Below are 17890 nucleotides of genomic sequence, written 5' to 3'. Positions count from 1 at the left end.
CCCCCCTCCCCCCCAAATTTCTAGTGCGATTTCACCCCCCCCCCTTAATTGGTATGCATCACAAAATGGTTGCAAATCAGCCGGGCCGAGTTCAGTTGTCGGGCTCAGGGTTGCATTTGGGTTGGCATAATGATTCGGGACATGTGCTGGGGCCTGCTCTGTGTGTTCCATTCTTCCCAGATGCTGTAGTTTTTTTTTCATTGTTTCCACTTGGTTATGACTGAAGCTGCTCTCTCTCCATGCAGGCACAGAAGTGCACAGTTTAGCTGCTTGTTCTGCCCGATTGGCCAAGGTGTATGTATGAGCCTCACATGTTATTGCTAAGTGGCTGTGCAGAACAAACTGATCTGCCAACCTGCCTAACTCCAGCCCTCCCAAGCCTTTGGCTTTGGCTCTGGCTCACTCTGTTACTGAACCATGCAGCACTTTAATAGATTGATTGTTGCAGGAGCACCAGCAGAGCTCTGAATATTTGGCCACATTCCTGCACGGTTACTCTTCTCTTATTAACATAAATAATCTAGTCATCTTGAGATATAACTAAGGCATTTTAAAGAGTGATCTGCAATTATTGTGAAAAAATAGTAATACAGCACAGAAATTTGCTCTTTGTCAATACCAATCTTTTTGCCATCCTCCTTGCCCACAATGAGATCTTATTTTCTATGCCTTGTCCATTTGCGCCTGTGTCTAATGCCTTGTAAAGGTGGTTATTGTGTCTGATTTCTTCAGCATCTCTGGCAGTACATTCCAGATAGCAAACACCTTATATTAAAAATATCCTCTTTAAAATTCTGTCCTCTTGCCTTAAATTTATGCCGTCTGGCTTTTGAATTTTTACTCTACCTATACACCTCATAATCTTAATACTTTTATCTTGTTATGCCTCAGCCTTCCTACACTCTAATCTCTGCCCATAATTACAGTTCCAATTTTCCCAACTTTTTTTTTTTGCTTTCAAGGCATAAGCAACAAATTACACTTTTTTGCTTTCTGTAACTCCTTGCACATTCCGAATGCAATGAGCAAGATTTGTATTAAGCTATGTGGAAATGAAGTAACTGGCCTGAGGCTAGATCAAAGGGATCATCTTATAAACAAGTGAAGTTTTTTGAAATGGGAATTCCAGAGCCTGCGGAATTGAACACTGTGAATTCTGGAAGATTGAGAAAAATATTGTAGGATCTTGGATATCTGAGGGATCTGGAGCTGAAGGAAGTTGGAAGGAAAAGGTGAGGCCATGGAGAGTTTTTTGGGGAAGAAAAGGAGAATAAGCTTTATAATTTTGGGGTTGCTTAATGCAGAATTATAGTATCATAGGATGAATATGGCTAAGAGTGAATAGTTACTGCAAAAGTTTCAATTGTCCTCTGATCAGTTTTAGAAGTTATTTTTGACATCAAACCTGTATATAAATAACTGTCATCAGTAAGTTATCAACTCAACTCTTGTAGATTACATACCATGCATTAGTAATTACATTCGCATCTGTTAATGTTTGCACCTTTTTTGCTATCAAGTACATACAGTTTTCAGGTTCTGTTAAGAAGCATGTCTCTATTTAGAGAACTGTGAGCACTTGAAGAATCAGTAGTCAAGTGGCTTTCCTTCCCATTTTTTATTGCTGGATAAAAGGTTTTAGATCTTGAAATACATTTGTGACAACTGTCTTCTCGTTCTCTGTATTGACCTTAATGTCATGATTCTAAAGCAAAAATAAGCCATGTACCTCCAAGCAATTATCAGCCGTTTTTGAATGTTGTGGTTTGAACCTTAAATGTAGTTCTCTTCGATTTACTATAATTTTTATTTAGCAATGGTAACAAAACACAGCATGAGGAAATTGCCACTGTTAGCACTGGCTGAGAACAGACTTTTTTCACTCAAATTTCTGAAGATCTCTTTTCAATCATTAAGTTTCCCCTTTAAAGTATCCTTGGCATACCTTGAGGTTTGATTCATATGGTTATCATAGACATTAACGTCTGTTCTCAGATAGTAGCATTCCTGGTTTCTCTTATCGGTCAAAAATTTATTTTCCTTTATCCTACTTTATTCTAATTTGCTCAAGATATTATATGTATCTGGAAGTTAAAAATGCTTTCTTTTCAATTACAGAAGTGAGTTATTCTATCTTCCAGTGGCTGCTATGTGCATAGATATCTGCTCTAACGTGCCTATATCATGCCCTTGCATACATCTTTGAATGCTTTGGCTATGTTTTATGGCAATCCATGTTTACCTATGCTTACAAAAAAGACAATTTATGTTTTCTCTGGTGCAGTAACAATTACTGTGGATGGATTTTGCTGACCAGGTAGTATTACTTTACGCAATTGCTTCTTGTATATTCAGTTGCAAAAACATTACTTCTGAATAAGCGCACTTCTCAGTTGTTCATAGAAACAAATGTAGATAGAAAACAATGTTATGGGATGACATTGATCTGGAAGATTTAATAATTTGACAAGATTAAGATTTTTACTATTTTTAACATAGTAAATTACATGAGCTAAATCTTCTGTCACTTCACATATCACTGAATTAGAAGGTACAAATTGATTTTGGTGGTGATCAAAAAAAAGAAGGGCATAATTTTGCCTACTGATGCCAGAAGTTTCTAATTATTGTTAAAAATCATTTGTCAAGTTCAAGTTTAATTATTCAACCATACATCAATACAGTCAAACAAAAGGTGCAAAACACATGGTGTCAACAGTCAAACATAGCACAAGGCAATTGTACCACATATAAGATGTCAGTAAACATCCAGTCACACAGAAAATATATAATATATCCCAAGTCCCTGAGTAACGTGTCCTGCAGACGGATGGTGCATGGAAGATTGTCAGCAAGAACAAGTCCTTAGCAGTCCACAAACGAACGCATGCACACAGTCCACCTTGCCTTATTGAGAGAACACTGGTGGTCAGCACCAAATGGGAGGGGCCTGCTCCCAATCAGGCATGAATGCTGCGCTACAACACTTCTGCCGTCTCTTCTTGGTGGCTGCAACATATGAGCCCATGGCATGAGTCTGAATCTGTGCTACAGCAGAGGCCATGCAGTTCCATGGTCATTGGTCTCCCTGATAAATCAGTGAACCAGAATTGTTGATTCTCGAAAATCAACACTTCTGTTATTTGGGCATCGTGGCAAATTGCTTCACTTGAAGCTAGATGGTTTTCTGTGTGTTCCAAACAGGTAGTTGACAGGTGAAATTGTCTAGAAAGTGCCTTGAGCTATTTGTGGAAGAAGCAGTCAACTGAAATTCTGCAGTAAGGGCTAGAGTCATAGCAAAACCAGCCTCTTATTTATGTTTTTATTGTTGAGACATTTGAATTATTTACTCAGAGATATGATTCTAGGATTTGCTTGATCCTGAATAGCTTTTCTCTTCTGTCTTTTATTAATGAAGACATTTCATTTAGGGTTTTATTGTTGAGTAAAGATACTTGTTTGAGCTTTGACACATGCGCTGCCATGGAGGAGGCTTTGAATGTTTTGTCTAAAAATATCTAATTTCAAAGTTTGAGAGGAGAAAAATTAATATGGCTAAGAATGAGGATGAATATGCGAGAAAATGAATTTCAATCCTGCATTTCAGAAAACCAGAGTCAAGATAGAAAAGGTAATATACATTCACAAAGTATTCTAGACCAAACTGTAGAGTTGAAAGTAAAATGGATTTGGGGGAATATAATATATGTGAGGTGATATGCCTTCTGTTTGAATAAGACTGGGCACTTAAAACATTTTTCAGTAAAGGGAAGTAGATGATTCTCTCTTTTTTGTAAGATTCCCTCACTGCATTCTGGATATTATGTTTTGAGGATATCCAAGGACATTTGCTTGAGGCTATAAGTTGAAAAGCAGAAAGGTTCAGTTCTTCGAGAAAATTCCATTTAGGGCACAGTGTATCAGTGTACCAACGCAATTTTGTACTAACAAAATTTAGTCTTAAAATAATAAAGACTGCAAAATTACTTTTATTATGAAGGAAAGTGTTTTTATGTTTTTCATTGTTGGATGAGAAACTGAAATGATTGTTTTGTGCATATTTGAGATGCATTTCCACAGGAAAAGCTTGAGGCAGAATATTAAGCTGAGGAAGCTGATTAATCTAATCTTGGGTTTGAATACAAATGTGGGCTGAACACCCTTTCATTAATATTGTAGTGCATAAACCACTAAAAGTAATTTGAATCCAGTGGTGGATATGACTTTCCTTTGGATGGGAGAAACCAAGACAAGTAGGTTAAATATTTAAGATGACTTTGAGATGTCATGCCTGGTGAAAGGTTACAATAACGTGTAATTTCTTTATTCATAAATGTAAGGAGATGGAAGGAGGCAGATATCATTAAGGTAATTGGGTAGAGTTGGCATGGTTTTATGAAAGGGAAGTCACATTTGACCAATTTATTAGAGTTCAAATGTGCTGTGGGTGATGTACAGTATATTCTATGTTTGCCCAATATCTAAGCTTCCAAAAGGCATTTGATAACGTGCTGCAACAAAGGTTATTGTAGAAAATAAAACCTCATGTTGTAGTATTTGGTAGTGTATGATGCAAAGTTCAGTAGATTTTCTACTTAACAAAAAACATTAGGCATAAATAGTTGTGTTTATGACTGACAGGAATAGCATGTCGCAGGGATCTGATCTTATTAAAATCCCAGTTTATAAGTAAGAAAGTAACTTTTGCGATGCCAGGGAACATAAATTGAGTGAGCAAATGTGGAATTGTACATTTTGGTTGGGAAAATACAAAAGGTAAGAAGAGTGTTCTGTTATTTAGGATTCACAGAAGTCTAGCATTATTGTTTTTACTGGAAGAATTCAAAAGAAAGTGAAAATCAAAAGACTGTTATGCTGAAAATCTGGAAAGGAGTTTCAAGGAAGGGTCTTTCAACAGTCAATATCTCCACTCTGACAATCAATGTTGGCCCACGGCTCTACTTTCTCTACCCCCACAACTGTGTGGCTAGGCTGAAACTGCTGAAATGCCATCTATAAATCTATTGATGAAACAACTATTGTTTGAAGAGTTCCAGATGGTGACAAAGAGGTATACTGGAGGGAGATAGATTATCTTGTTGAGTGCTGTTGCAACAATAATCTTGCACTCAACGTCAGTAAAACCAAGAATTGATTATGGACTTCAGGAAGGGAAAGTGGAGGGAATACCCACCAGTCCTCATTGACGGATTAGCAGTGAAAAAGGTGAGCCACTTGTAATTCCTGGGTATCAGCATCTCTGAGGATCTATTCTGGGCCCAGCACATTGATGTAATTACAAAGATGGTGTGACTCCGGCTATGTTTCATTAGGAGTTTGAGAAGAATTGTCATATCAACAAAAAGTTCTTGCAGATTTCTACAGATGTACAGAGGAGTGCATTCTAACTGTTTGCTTTATTGTCTGGTATGAAGGGGCCACTGCACAGGATTGAAAAAAAACTGCAGAGAGTTGTAAAGTCAGCCAGCTCCATGACAGCCACTAGCCTTCCCAGCATCCAGGATATCTTCAATCAGCAATACCTCAAAAAGACAGTATCCATCATGAAGGACCCTCATCACCTAGGACATGTCCTCTTCTCATTACTGCCACCAAGGAAGAAATACAGGAGCCTGAAGACACACACTCAACATTTTAGGAACAGTTTCTTCCCCTCCACCATCAGATTTCTGAATTGACAATGAACCCATGTACACAAACTTTTTTTTTCTCTCTTTTTGCACTAGTTTCATTTTTTTAAATATACAGTTGCAAGAAAAAGTTTGCGAACCCTTTGCAATTGCCTGGTTTTCTGCATTAATTACTCATAAGATGTGGTCTGATCTTCTGCCTGGATATATTTATGCTGTGCAAATCCTAGTAGTATACCTCTCACAACACTCAACCAATCTGCTAATCTGTATTCTGATAATAAAACAGATAGGTTTTTCCTATTAAATCCCTATTATTGTGCCTGCCAGTTGGACTTTTAAGTCAGTTTGTTAAATTCGTATGTGTATATGTAAATATAAATGGACTTTCTGCTGTAACAAGTCCTCCCTGGGTTATGACAAGATTCTGTACCTGAGAATTGTTTCTAACCCAGACAGTTTGCAAGTTGGAAATGCAATTGTGAGCCAAATTTCCACACAACTATGATGCCTGCAGCTTCACAACACTCAACAAATCCATCCACTGATCTCCCTGTTACTTGTGTGTTGTACGGGCTGTATATAAGTACAGTAGAATATTCATGAGCTGGAGAAGACCTATATTATTAAATGTTCACTTACTCTTCAATGCTACTGCAAATTTCGTTTGGATTTGGTGGTTCTAGTTTATTGTTAACAGGCTTAGTTGAGTGAGAGGTTGTCTACTTGAAGTTGGGAATTTGCGTAGTGCAAAATGTATTTAGCATCTACCTAAATTGAAGGCAAGTAAAAGTTGTATTTGCTCACTGTTCCTAATTCTTAAAATAAGAATCAGAGTCAGGTTTGATGTCACCAGCATATGCCATGGAATATGTTAACTGCAGCAGCAGTATAATGCAATACATGATTAATTTTGAAAGAAAACCAAATTGCAGCAAGTATATGTGCATATTAAATAGTTAAATTAAGATAAGTAGTGCAAAAACTTTTTTTAAAGTAGTGAGGTAGTGTTTGTGGGTTCAATGTCCATTTTTTTTTAGAAATTGGTTGGCAGAGGGGAAGAAGCTGTTCCTGAATTGCTGAGTGTGTGCCTTTAGGCTTCTGTACCTCCTACCTGATGGTAACAATGAGAAAAGGGCACGTCCTGGGTCCTTTTATGGCACCACATCAAAGCATGCAGAATCTGCATCTACCAAAGTGTGATAAAATCAGATTTCATGACATCTGCCAATGATATTAAACCTGATCCTGATTCAAACCACCTGTTTAGGTTTCCATGTGTTTTTTTTCCTCTCACTTATTGATGGTTGGATGTTTTGGGGAATGTGATGTGTTTTATCTATGTTGACTGGTTTGGTTTTTAAAGTGAGACTTGGTGATTAAATGACAGCATGGTTGATGTAACCTGTAGAACATCGATACTACTGCAAACACTATCTATAGTTGTGCCAAGAGAGTGGGGATGGGCCTTAAAGGATCAAAGTGCCTGTAATGAGTACAGCACCAAGATTTTTGATGGAATAACATGAAAGAACACAGATTTTTATGGAAGTGTATTTGCACATGTGCTAATCCAAATATACATATTTTGTTGAGCTTTTATGGTGCAGTAAATGAATAGTGATGATTTGCTTGAAAGGATGCAGTTGTATGTAATGGTTGCAAAGTATTCCCAAAACTTGGCTGCAGGAATTAAATAATCTCTTGAGAAGCATGACCACTTATCAAAGAATATCCAGCCTCCAAACAACAGTACTCATTAGCAGAGTTGAGCTTCTGATCAGAGGTGTACCATCCCTACATCTTCCAAAACTGGAGAACATGATGGAAAGTAATGATTAATATTTTCCAGTTTAAGTTCTGTTCTGAGTCAGAAAGCTATGAATTCAAATTTCATGTCAGAAATTTGACATAAGGTTCTGCAGTGTGTCAGTCCACACAAGCTTTATTGCCCGTGGTACTACCTGTTCTCAAATAAATACAAACTTTTGAGGATGGTTTGTAATGCCCTGATTGTTATCACCTTGATCAATGATACTAAAATAGATTATCTGATTCTTCGTCACTGTTTATTGGGAGGTTTGCATGTAGAAGTAAACTGCTATATATCCAACTTTACACATGACAACTCAAAAGTCAGGTTACTGACAGAGCTTGCTCGTCTCAAGAAAGATCTGTTTATGTGCACCATGCCCCGATCAAAACAACTTTCAGAGGACTTTAGAAGAAAAATTGTAGAGATGCATGCAGCTAGAAAAAGCTACAAAAGCACCTCTAAGGTCCAAAGTAAGAGAAATTGTCTACAAATTGAGGAAACCTCCGTACTGTTGCTACTGTCCCAAGGAATGGGCATTCTGTAAAGGTCACACCAAAAACACAACGTGCAATACTGAAGGAGGTGAAAAAGAACCCAAGAGTAACAGCAAAAGAACTGCAGAAATATCTAGAACTTGCTAAAGTCTCTATTCATGTGTCCACTAGAAGAAAAACACTGAACAAGAACGGTGTTCTTGGAAGGACACCACGGAGGAAACTATTGCTCTTCAAAAACAAAACATTGCTGCACATCTCAAGTTTGCAAAAGACCACCTGGATGTTTTACAGTGCTTCTAGGGCAATGTTCTCTGGACACATGAAACAAAAGTTGAACTTTTTTGGCAGAAATGCACACCACTATGTTTGGAGGGAAAAGGGCACTGCACACCAACACCAAAATCTCATCCCAACTGTGAGGCGTGGTGGAAGGAGGATCATGTTTTGCGGCTGCTTCGCTGCCTCAGGGCCTGGACAGCTTGCAGTTGTTGCAAGTAATGAATTCATTTTACAGGAGAATGTAGGGGAGGGGACAGCTGAAGGATTACAGGCTTAATTTTGTGTGTTGCTTTGAATTTACAGCATCTGCAGAATTTCTCGTGTTTTGATAGTCAGTGCCTCATAATTGATTACAATGATCACGTAATCACCTTATAACTAACTAACCCACCATTCTCTTAGATTTTTCTTGAATCATATTATAATTGTTGAAGAGCAATGTGACACTTTTGTATTTGGCATATCATGAGAAATCTGGACTGAAAAACAATCATGTAATTTCCGGGACCTACCCGTGCATTATTGCCACTTACTACTGTAGTGCAGCATCAGCAAGTACGAATCCCATACTCTAATCACATAGTCACACAATTCCTGTGAATTAGGGTATGACATTGAATGGAGTAAGGTTCAGCATCTGCCCTTTTGAATGATAGACTCGCATCGCACTAATCAATCAGAAATGTCTGGTGTCCAAAAGTAACTCTTCATAACTGCACACACTCATGACTACACTTTGAAAATATTAACAATTGAAACTGAAGCAAAAATGTTTAAACCAGTCACCCAAGAATCTAAGTTCAAGCACCACATGAGTAGGACTTAAATGCTAAAAAACAAGGGTGTTTCACAAGGAGGGTTTCCTGTTCTGTGGCTGGAAGGTGGTATATTGCAGTACATGACAGCACTCAAAAAGGCAGTCTTGTGTGATCCTGTCACTTAAATGTTTTTGAGCTACTCCCTCGAGTATATTATTGCTTCTGCTGAAGATATTTTACGAAATGATAGAACACCTGCCACTTTTCCTGTGCCAGTCAATAGCAGTTAAATAAAATGGATATTGCCATTTCAGAAATGTGAGAATTGCCTGTCACCTTTTTAATTTACTAGCCACTGGAAAGTGACAACATTCGCTCAGCTAGCTATGCTACAGGAAAAGTGGACTGGGTTATTTTGTCTGGAAAAGTAATGGAGGAAAATATTTTGTCTATGTAGTACCCTTTGAACTTTATGAAATTAATATGTTGTGTGGTGTATTATGCATAGTTATTTTTAGACAATTAAGAAATAGTATGTCATAGTCTGGGGATGACTTGAGAATTGCATCCGGCTTAAACCGGTTACTGCTTGTTGCTTTGTATTCCATGACCTGACATCTAATACTTCAATTGAGCTGATTGTTACCATCATTGTAATAACATTACGCAAGTCTTTTTCCTTGGCTTATCGTTTTAAAAGAAAATTGAAAACATCTAAATTATACTGCTTACAGTTTGAAATCTGTCTTTGATTTCCAAGACTAGGAATGGCAGAATTCCTGTTTTTCAAATTTGGATCAGATCAAGTATTTAGGCAACAAGTTTGAAATGGTGTATTTACAAGGTATAATTTCAGCATGATAAACTGTTAAATATTGCAAGTATATTTTTGACACTCATGAGGTCCACTCTGCCGTAGATTAACTGCAAGTGAACAAAAATCTGTCTTCACTGTTTAACTAGTTTTGCGTTAAGCATAAGTTTGTAAAAGGAGTAGGAGCATTTTCATCATGTGGTTAGGTAAAAGAGCAAAAGACTATTTTTGAACAAAATGGGAAATTCCAGTAAAATTAGAATGCTTTCTGGTATTGCGTTTACAGGTTGGAAGTTCATAGTAAAAGCCTTATGATGATGTTTTCCCCTATAGATCAATTTTTCTGTCTTAGCTTTGTGCAGCAGAGAAAATAAGGCAGGAAAGGGTAAAAGGAGTTTAATCAATTATTGAAAACCCTCAAATCCAGCAGCTGAACTGGTTTTAACTTGCTAAAAATAGAGGTAGGCAAGCAAATCTATTTTTAGATGGCTGTTATCCAATTGGTGAGCTTTGTTTTAAGATGCATTTTGTTTTGGAGTTGCAGTTTGTCTGCCAGGTCTAAGTGTGTGACATAATAATACATTTTTAGACATCTTATAAGAATGTGCTATAATAATGTAATGCTAACCTGGCTTATTTTTGGTCAGAATTTTGTAAATATTTTGTAACAGTCTAATATTAAAAATTCCTTTCTTTTCCAATTTCTAATCAATAGCATTTAGTATAGCCAATATATTACACGAATAAGCAGAGAAACCTTGGGCTGCAAGTCCATAGTTCCTGAAAATGATGACATGTGTCAATAGGGCAGTGAAAAAATACGTATGGCAGGCCTGCCTACATGAGTTGGCACTAAAAATGATGTTATGGTTTACAACTTTACAAAATGTTTATTTGGTATGGCAAGCAGAATTGCACACAACATAAGAATAGGGAGAAATAAAATTGCAGATGCTGGAATCTGGAGCAAGAAACAAGCTGCTTGTGGAATTCTGCAACTCAAGCAGCATTTGTGGAGGCAAAGCTGTGGTTGACAAATCAAGACTTTGCATCAGGAAGAATGTGTTTGCACTGGAGAAAGTCTAGATGAGATGTCTAAGATGTTGCCTGGACTAAAAGACTTTAAACGTGAGGAGCAATTGGATAAGTTGGATTTTCCCTGTAACAAAGGAAGCTGAGAGGTGACCTGAGGGAAGTATATTTATAAGATTATGAGACGTAATAAGTAGGTTATAAATCCAAAAATCTCTTTTTCCCCTCATGGTAAGGGTATTTAAAACAAGAGGGCATTGGTTTAAGGTAAAAGAGTTTTAGGAGGATTTGAAAGGAACATTTATTATAGTATTATTGATATCTGGAACACACTGCCAGAGGAGGTAATGGATTTAGACACTAAATAGGCAAGACGTTAAAGGATGTGATCCAAACGTGGACAAATGAAATTAGTGTGCATGGGTAAAATGTATAGTATGGATGTGGCCTTATGGGCCGTTTTGTGCTATACAACTCTGACTCTGGCTCTGTAAACTTTAATAAAGGTTTGAAGTTTCTTTGAGCACTTTCTGGTTGATGCTGTCACAGCAAGAACTTTGGATATTGATCTGTTCTGATGTACATTAACTTCTCAATGTCAGGAATGGAGGGAAGAAAATATCTAGTCGTGCATTCCTTGGAATCTAAAATTTCAGTTTGGGTGTGCAGGGAAGTATTTTAGATTGGGCAATTATCCCTTTGAACCAAAGCATAGAATTTTGGATGGGGAGCTGATTTGTGTCTCAAATATTTATTTCAAGAAAATTGTGCTACATTCTTGAGGAATATTTGATGCCTGTGAAGCAAATTACACAGTACTTCTTTGAATGTTTCTATTAAAAGATGTACTGTCCATCCTGAACCTGGCTATCATGTTTGTCCAGTTTCAAACAGATTCTTTCTGTTCGCCCTGTTAGCCCACCATCATTACTCTTTAAGGGAGTTGATCATGGTTCTAAATGAGTTGCATGTCTGTGGGAGATGTGTTGATTTAATTTTGGAACATTAGGACAACAATAATATTCATTGAGTAGTGCATTTTTGAGTCATTAAAGGTATGAAATTTAAATGTTTGCAAATTCAAGGAGTAGAAAATGGATAATGATTTAAGTATCTTCAATTAGTACTTTTGAAGTGCTGACAGCTTACATCAGACTACTTGACATGTCAGGCAGCAGAACTACAAAAGTGTTTAATGACATTCAGCTATTGTTGGAGACTTCAAAAGCAATACATTCTGTCTCTAAAGAACAGGTGTGGCTTTTGTGTATGACTCAACGCATTGTTAGATGCTCTTAGAATTTATTATGGAAAGCTGTTTTCAGGAGCTTTGTACAAATTTGGGACTGGACCAGAGAAGTGTATTGTTCATTTCCTGTCCTGTGCCAGAGCTCCTCCTTCCACCCCCACCCCAAACAATGTCCTTGCAGTTTTAAATAGAATTCTTTTAATTCTATGCCTCCTGCTAATGAAATTGCTAAATGTGCTTTCCATCAAGAGATGAAAAATACATATTGGGGGAAGATTTAAAATGCACTCTGGATATTTTTACCTATGACACCGAAAATTGTCATCTTGACATTAGGAAAACATTATATTAATGTGTGAACTTATTTGCATTTTTAAGAGTATTTAACTTGTGAATGAGACGTTTGATTAAGCTCCTGCCCTACCCTAGACCTCAAAGCCTCCACCCATGACTAATACTTGTCTCTAATGTTGATCTTGCATCATTTTGCATTTTTTTTGTAGTTGATGTTAAATTTGTTGAATGAAAACTGAAACATTGCTCCGATGTTCTAAATAACTATTTGTATTATTCTGGCACTTAATTTCAGGAAATGGTTGAAATTGAAACTTATTCTGTTGTAACTTGGATTCTTTCAGGTTATGAGCTTGGCCTCTGGATTTGCGCCTTTGATTACTGCAGGAATTTTTTCAGCTACGTTATCTTCTGCCCTGGCTTCATTAGTGAGTGCTCCTAAAATATTCCAGGTATGTATATAATTCCAAATGTTTAAAAAAAATCAGTAAAGTGTCTTTGCCCCACCTTCCTTTGGCAGTTCATACATTGTAACTCTATGTAAATGTGGTGGAAAATGATCAATTGAAGGCAGCAGTGCAGAAAAGGAGGAAAATGACAGACAGCCAGATTTTCTTTCTCAAAGATTGTATGTTGCTCGTGAAAGTTAATAGAATTATAATCATATTGCATGGAAATGATCCCTTTGGCTTAAAGACTCTATACCTACCATCACACTTTTATACTAAAACTGCACTGATTCTACACCCTGCCAATGCACCAGGGACAATTTACAATGAACGGTCTATTAACTTGACATCTGCGCATCTTTGGGGTGTGGTAGAATACCTGTGCACCAGAAGAAACTATACAGTCATAAAACTGTACAAAATCAGTGATGCACGTCAAGATTGAACCTGAGTTGCTGGAGTTGAGGCAGTATCTCCACTAGTTGCATTACAGGTGTCTTCTCCCCCCCCCCCCCCCCCCACCCGCCTTTACAAAGGTAGAAACCTTTCTTAAGCCGAAATGGCGTAAAGCGAAGATACCATTAATTTACATGGGAAAAATTTTTGTAAAAGTGAAAATCCTCTGTGATGCGAAAACAGGTTACTAATGTAGGTCTTGTGTAAAAGCAAAGTGGCGTAAAGCGAACATTCATAAAGCGGGGGACACCTTTACTGTCCTTTATCAAGGTGCATCTGTGGTGTATAGGAGGACACACAATGTGGACTTTAAAAAGATATTTGCTAGTCGATGGCCACATAATCACAAAATTGATCATTGATTTTAAAAAAAGATATTGAAAACTGAGATAATACAAACCAGTAACATCTGACTTGAGCAGGTTTGGAGGGGTATTGTATGAAATGCTTTTCTTCTTGGTGAAAAGATTTTAAAATGTTTAAAACTACATTTAAATAGTTCCAAAAGTGGGGGGGGGGGGGAGGGGAGAAAAGTACTTGTTAATATTGTTTATTTATCCAAGGTATGTTGAAGGAGACCTGCAATGGTCATGAAATTTATCTACATACTGATTACATAAACAAAATTGGCAGGTTTATCATTGAATTATTTGTGGAGTATAGTAGGATTGCTTCTGGAAGTAGTATGTTATGGAACCTACCTGACTCCATAACATAATACTGCTGTAAAAAGCAATTAAATAGTCACCTGCTGGCTATTTTAGATTTGCTCCTGAGTGATGAGGAATAATTAATTAATGACCTTGTGAAGGTCATTTAGGACCCTTTTGGAGGTACTGACCACAAGATAAAATTCCAGATGTTGCTTGAAAGTGAACACTAAAGGACCAAGTCAGCTTAAATAGGAACAGTTCTATTGGTATGAAGCACAGTGGTTTAACATGGACTGGGAAAATAAGCAAAGAGAAGTCAATAGATGAACAATGACAGTTATTCAAACTGCTGGTCAGTTATACTCAACTGTAATTTTTGCCAGTTATAAAGAAAGATCCCATAAAGTGGCACAGTCTGTTTACAGCGCAAGTCAAAATTAATGTTACTTTGAATATACAAGTAGGAAGAAGGCAAGTAAGGGTGGAACCTCCAAATAATGGGACTGGTGATATAATAAATGGAGCAGTGAAATAGCAGATGTGCTTAAATAATTTTTTTTGCATCAGTTTTCATCAAAGTGAACGCTACAAATTCTTAAGATAATAGACGGGCTAGTTTCAAACAAGGGTTCCAAATTCAATTCACAAGGGCAAATGAGATCCATTTAGTAGGTATCTTGGTTAGCATGGATGAGATAGTCCAAAGGACCTGTTACTATGCTGTATGACTACGACAAAGGATAACGTATCAGAGAAACTTAAGGCTAAAGGCAGCCAAATGGCTGGGACCTAATAGCCTCGAAGTTTTCATTGAGGTGGCTACAGAGATGTTGGACTCATTGGAGAGTACAAGAAAATTTGAAACGGCCAATATGACTCCCTTGTTCAAAAAAATGAGGAAGCTGGAAGTTGAGAAGATAAGATTAGTTGTAACATCTATTAGCAAGATTCTAGAATTAATCAATGGAAGTGACTCGTTATTCAGGAGAGCCAAATATAATCAAATTGAGTCAATGTACTTTTATGAAAGAAAAGTTGAGTCTGCCTAACTTGCTCAAATTCCTTAAAGTTGTGATAAGGAGAACCTGCAGATGTAGACTATTTAGATTTCCAAGAAACATTTAATAAACTGCCACATAAGAGATTGGTGCATAGATCAAGAGCACAATGTACTGGCTTGAAAACTGGCTGACCCAGAAAAAAGTTGGAATATCTAGGTTCTTTTTCAGGCAGGAGAGATATAACTGCTGTCATACTCCAGGGGTCTATTCTTGGTCTTCAATTTTTTTATTATTTCCATTAATCACCTGCAAGTGGGAATAAAATGCAAGGGAACGATGTTTGCTGATTATGAAATTAGATAGAGAAGTTATGATGAGGACATTGTGATTTTTGCTCTAAGAGATAGATAACAATTGGGCAAAAACTTGGGGAAATGGAGATTAATATTGGTGAATTAAATCAAAAGGCATGTCATTATAAGTGAATGAAGTTCAGAGGGACCTTGATGTTCTCATGTGTGAATCGCTGAAAGTTAGCAAGTCGGTCTAATAGGTAGTTTAAAAAAATGTCATTTTGGCCTTTATTGTAAAGGGGTCGGCATTTAAGAATAAGTAAGTTTTGTTACAGTTGTGCAGGCTGTTGATGAGGCTACACTTGAAATCGTCTGTAGCATTTCAACGCCTTTGCCTAAAAAATACAGTAATATTGGAGGCTATATCAGGGAATTTTACCAAGTTAATTCCTGAGTTGAGGAGTTATGCTATCAAGAGAGCCTAGACAGCTTGTGTCTTTTCCTTCAGGCTGAGAAAAATGAGTGGCAACCTTACTCAAATTTAGCTGACAGTTTAGATATTTTCACATGTGGTACAGTTGCAAACAAAACAACAACCATAGCTGTAAAATAAGGAACTGTTTATTTTAACTGAGGTGAGTAGGAATTTCATTTGGTAGGTAGTGAATCTTTACATCATTAGATATTTTTAAAGCAGAGACTAATAAATATTTGGAAGATTGGTATATTGAGGGTCATGTGGGAACTAATATCAGGAGTTGTGCCAGAATAAATGAACCATAATCATATTGATGGTGAGGTATACTTAAGGAACCTGATACCTTTACTCTTTTTTTAAATTTTGTGTATATTCTTATGGCTAGTGTATTTTCTTGTCCCAATATTTCTGATCTTGAAAATCCATAGCTCTTTTGGTGATATTTCCACCAGCAATTTTGGAGATTCATAATAATGCAAATATTGAAATAAATTCAATCTAATACTTTTTTATATTGACATATTACTCCACTTGTTATTTTCCACAACCTTCTCCTTTCCACATTTCTTCCCTGATTCACGAGCTTGAATTATATTTGCATTGATTGCAAATATCTAATGATGAAATGCTTTGAGAGGTTTGTCATGACTAGACTGAACTCCTGCCTCGGCAAGGACCTGGACCCATTGAAATTTGCCTATCACTGCAATAGGTCAACGGCAGATGCAATCTCAATGGCTCTTCACACGGCTTTAGACCATTTGGACAACACAAACACCTACATCAGGATGCTGTTCATCAACTCTATAGCTCAGCGTTTAATATCATCATTCCCTGATTGAGAAGTTGCAGAACCTGGGCCTCTGTACCTCCCTCTGCAATTGGATCCTCAACTTCCTAACCGGACGACCACAATCTGCGGATTGGTGATAACATATCCTCCTCGCTGATGGTCAACACTGGCACACCTCAGGGGTGTAGGCTTAGCCCATTGCTCTACTCTTTATATACACATGACTGTGTGGCTAGGCATAGCTCCAATGCTATTTATAGATTTGCTGACAGTGCAACTATTGTTGGTAGAATCTCAGGTGGTGACGAGAGGGCGTACAGGAGTGAGATATGCCAACTAGTGGAGTGGTGCCTCAGCAACAATCTGGCACTTGACATTAGTAAGATGAAAGAACTGATTGTGGACTTCAGGAAGGGTAAGATGAATGAACACATACCAATCCTCATAGAGAGATCAGAAGTAGAGAGAATGAGCAGCTTCAAGTTCCTGGGCATCAAGATCTCTGAGGATCTAACCTGGTCCCAACATATCGATACAATTATCAAGAAGGCAAGATAGCGGCTATACTTCATTAGGAGTTTGAAGAGTTTTGGCATGTCAACAAATACACTCAAAAACTTCTATAGACGTACTGTGGAGAGCATTCTGACAGGCTGCATCACTGTCTGGTATGGGGAAGGGGTGCTACTGCACAGGACCGAAAGAAGTTGTAGAGGGTTGTAAATCTAGTCAGCTCCATCTTGGGTACCAGCCTACACAGTACCCAGGACATCTTCAAGGAGCGGTGTCTCAGAAAGGCAGTACTCCAGCACCCAGGGCATGCCCTTTTCTCATTGTTACCATCAGGTAGGAGATACAGAAGTCTGAAGGCACACATTCAGCGATTTAGGAACAGCTTCTTCCCCTCTGCCATCCGATTCCTAAATGAGCATTGACACCACCTCACTTTTTTTAAATGTACAGTATTTCTGTTTTTGCATGTTTTTTAAATCCATTCAATATATGTTTACTGTAATTGATTTACTTATTTATTATGATTTTTTTTCTCCCTCTATATTATGTATTGCGTTAAACTGCTGCTAAGTTAGCAAATTTCACATCACACGCGGGTGATAATTAACCTGATTCTGATTCCTTTAGAAATGCAGTTTCAGTTGGGGAAATAGCCCAGAAGCTCCCACACTTTACCTCTAAACTCTGGCTTAACCTGGATCTTTTGTTAAGAATTTCATAGCTGAATATGCAGTTAGCCTGTGCGTTTGTAACACTCCAGGAAATAGTTTTATTTACCTACTGGCATTGAAATACTACCTTACAGAAATATTGGTTTAAAAAAATCAATTTGTCTTGTGTAGCTGATCTTGCCATGTGCATTGA

The 17890-nt window shown here is 37.4% G+C and overlaps 1 protein-coding gene across 2 annotated transcripts in view; it reads left to right on the top strand.

Moving 5' to 3' along the window:
* The window catches only part of slc12a2 (solute carrier family 12 member 2), a 166163-nt gene that overhangs the window by 97741 nt on the left and 50532 nt on the right, over positions 1-17890 (top strand). For both annotated transcript variants that reach the window (XM_073072075.1, XM_073072065.1), the window contains exon 11: positions 12735-12842. In XM_073072075.1, the coding sequence (XP_072928176.1) occupies positions 12735-12842 (108 nt within the window). The remainder of the gene's footprint in view (positions 1-12734; positions 12843-17890) is intronic.

This window comes from Hemitrygon akajei, chromosome 2, assembly GCF_048418815.1.
Source record: "Hemitrygon akajei chromosome 2, sHemAka1.3, whole genome shotgun sequence".
Taxonomy (NCBI): Eukaryota; Metazoa; Chordata; class Chondrichthyes; order Myliobatiformes; family Dasyatidae; genus Hemitrygon; species Hemitrygon akajei.
Note: the sequence above shows the minus strand (reverse complement) of the source record. Positions and strands in the feature narration are given on the sequence as shown.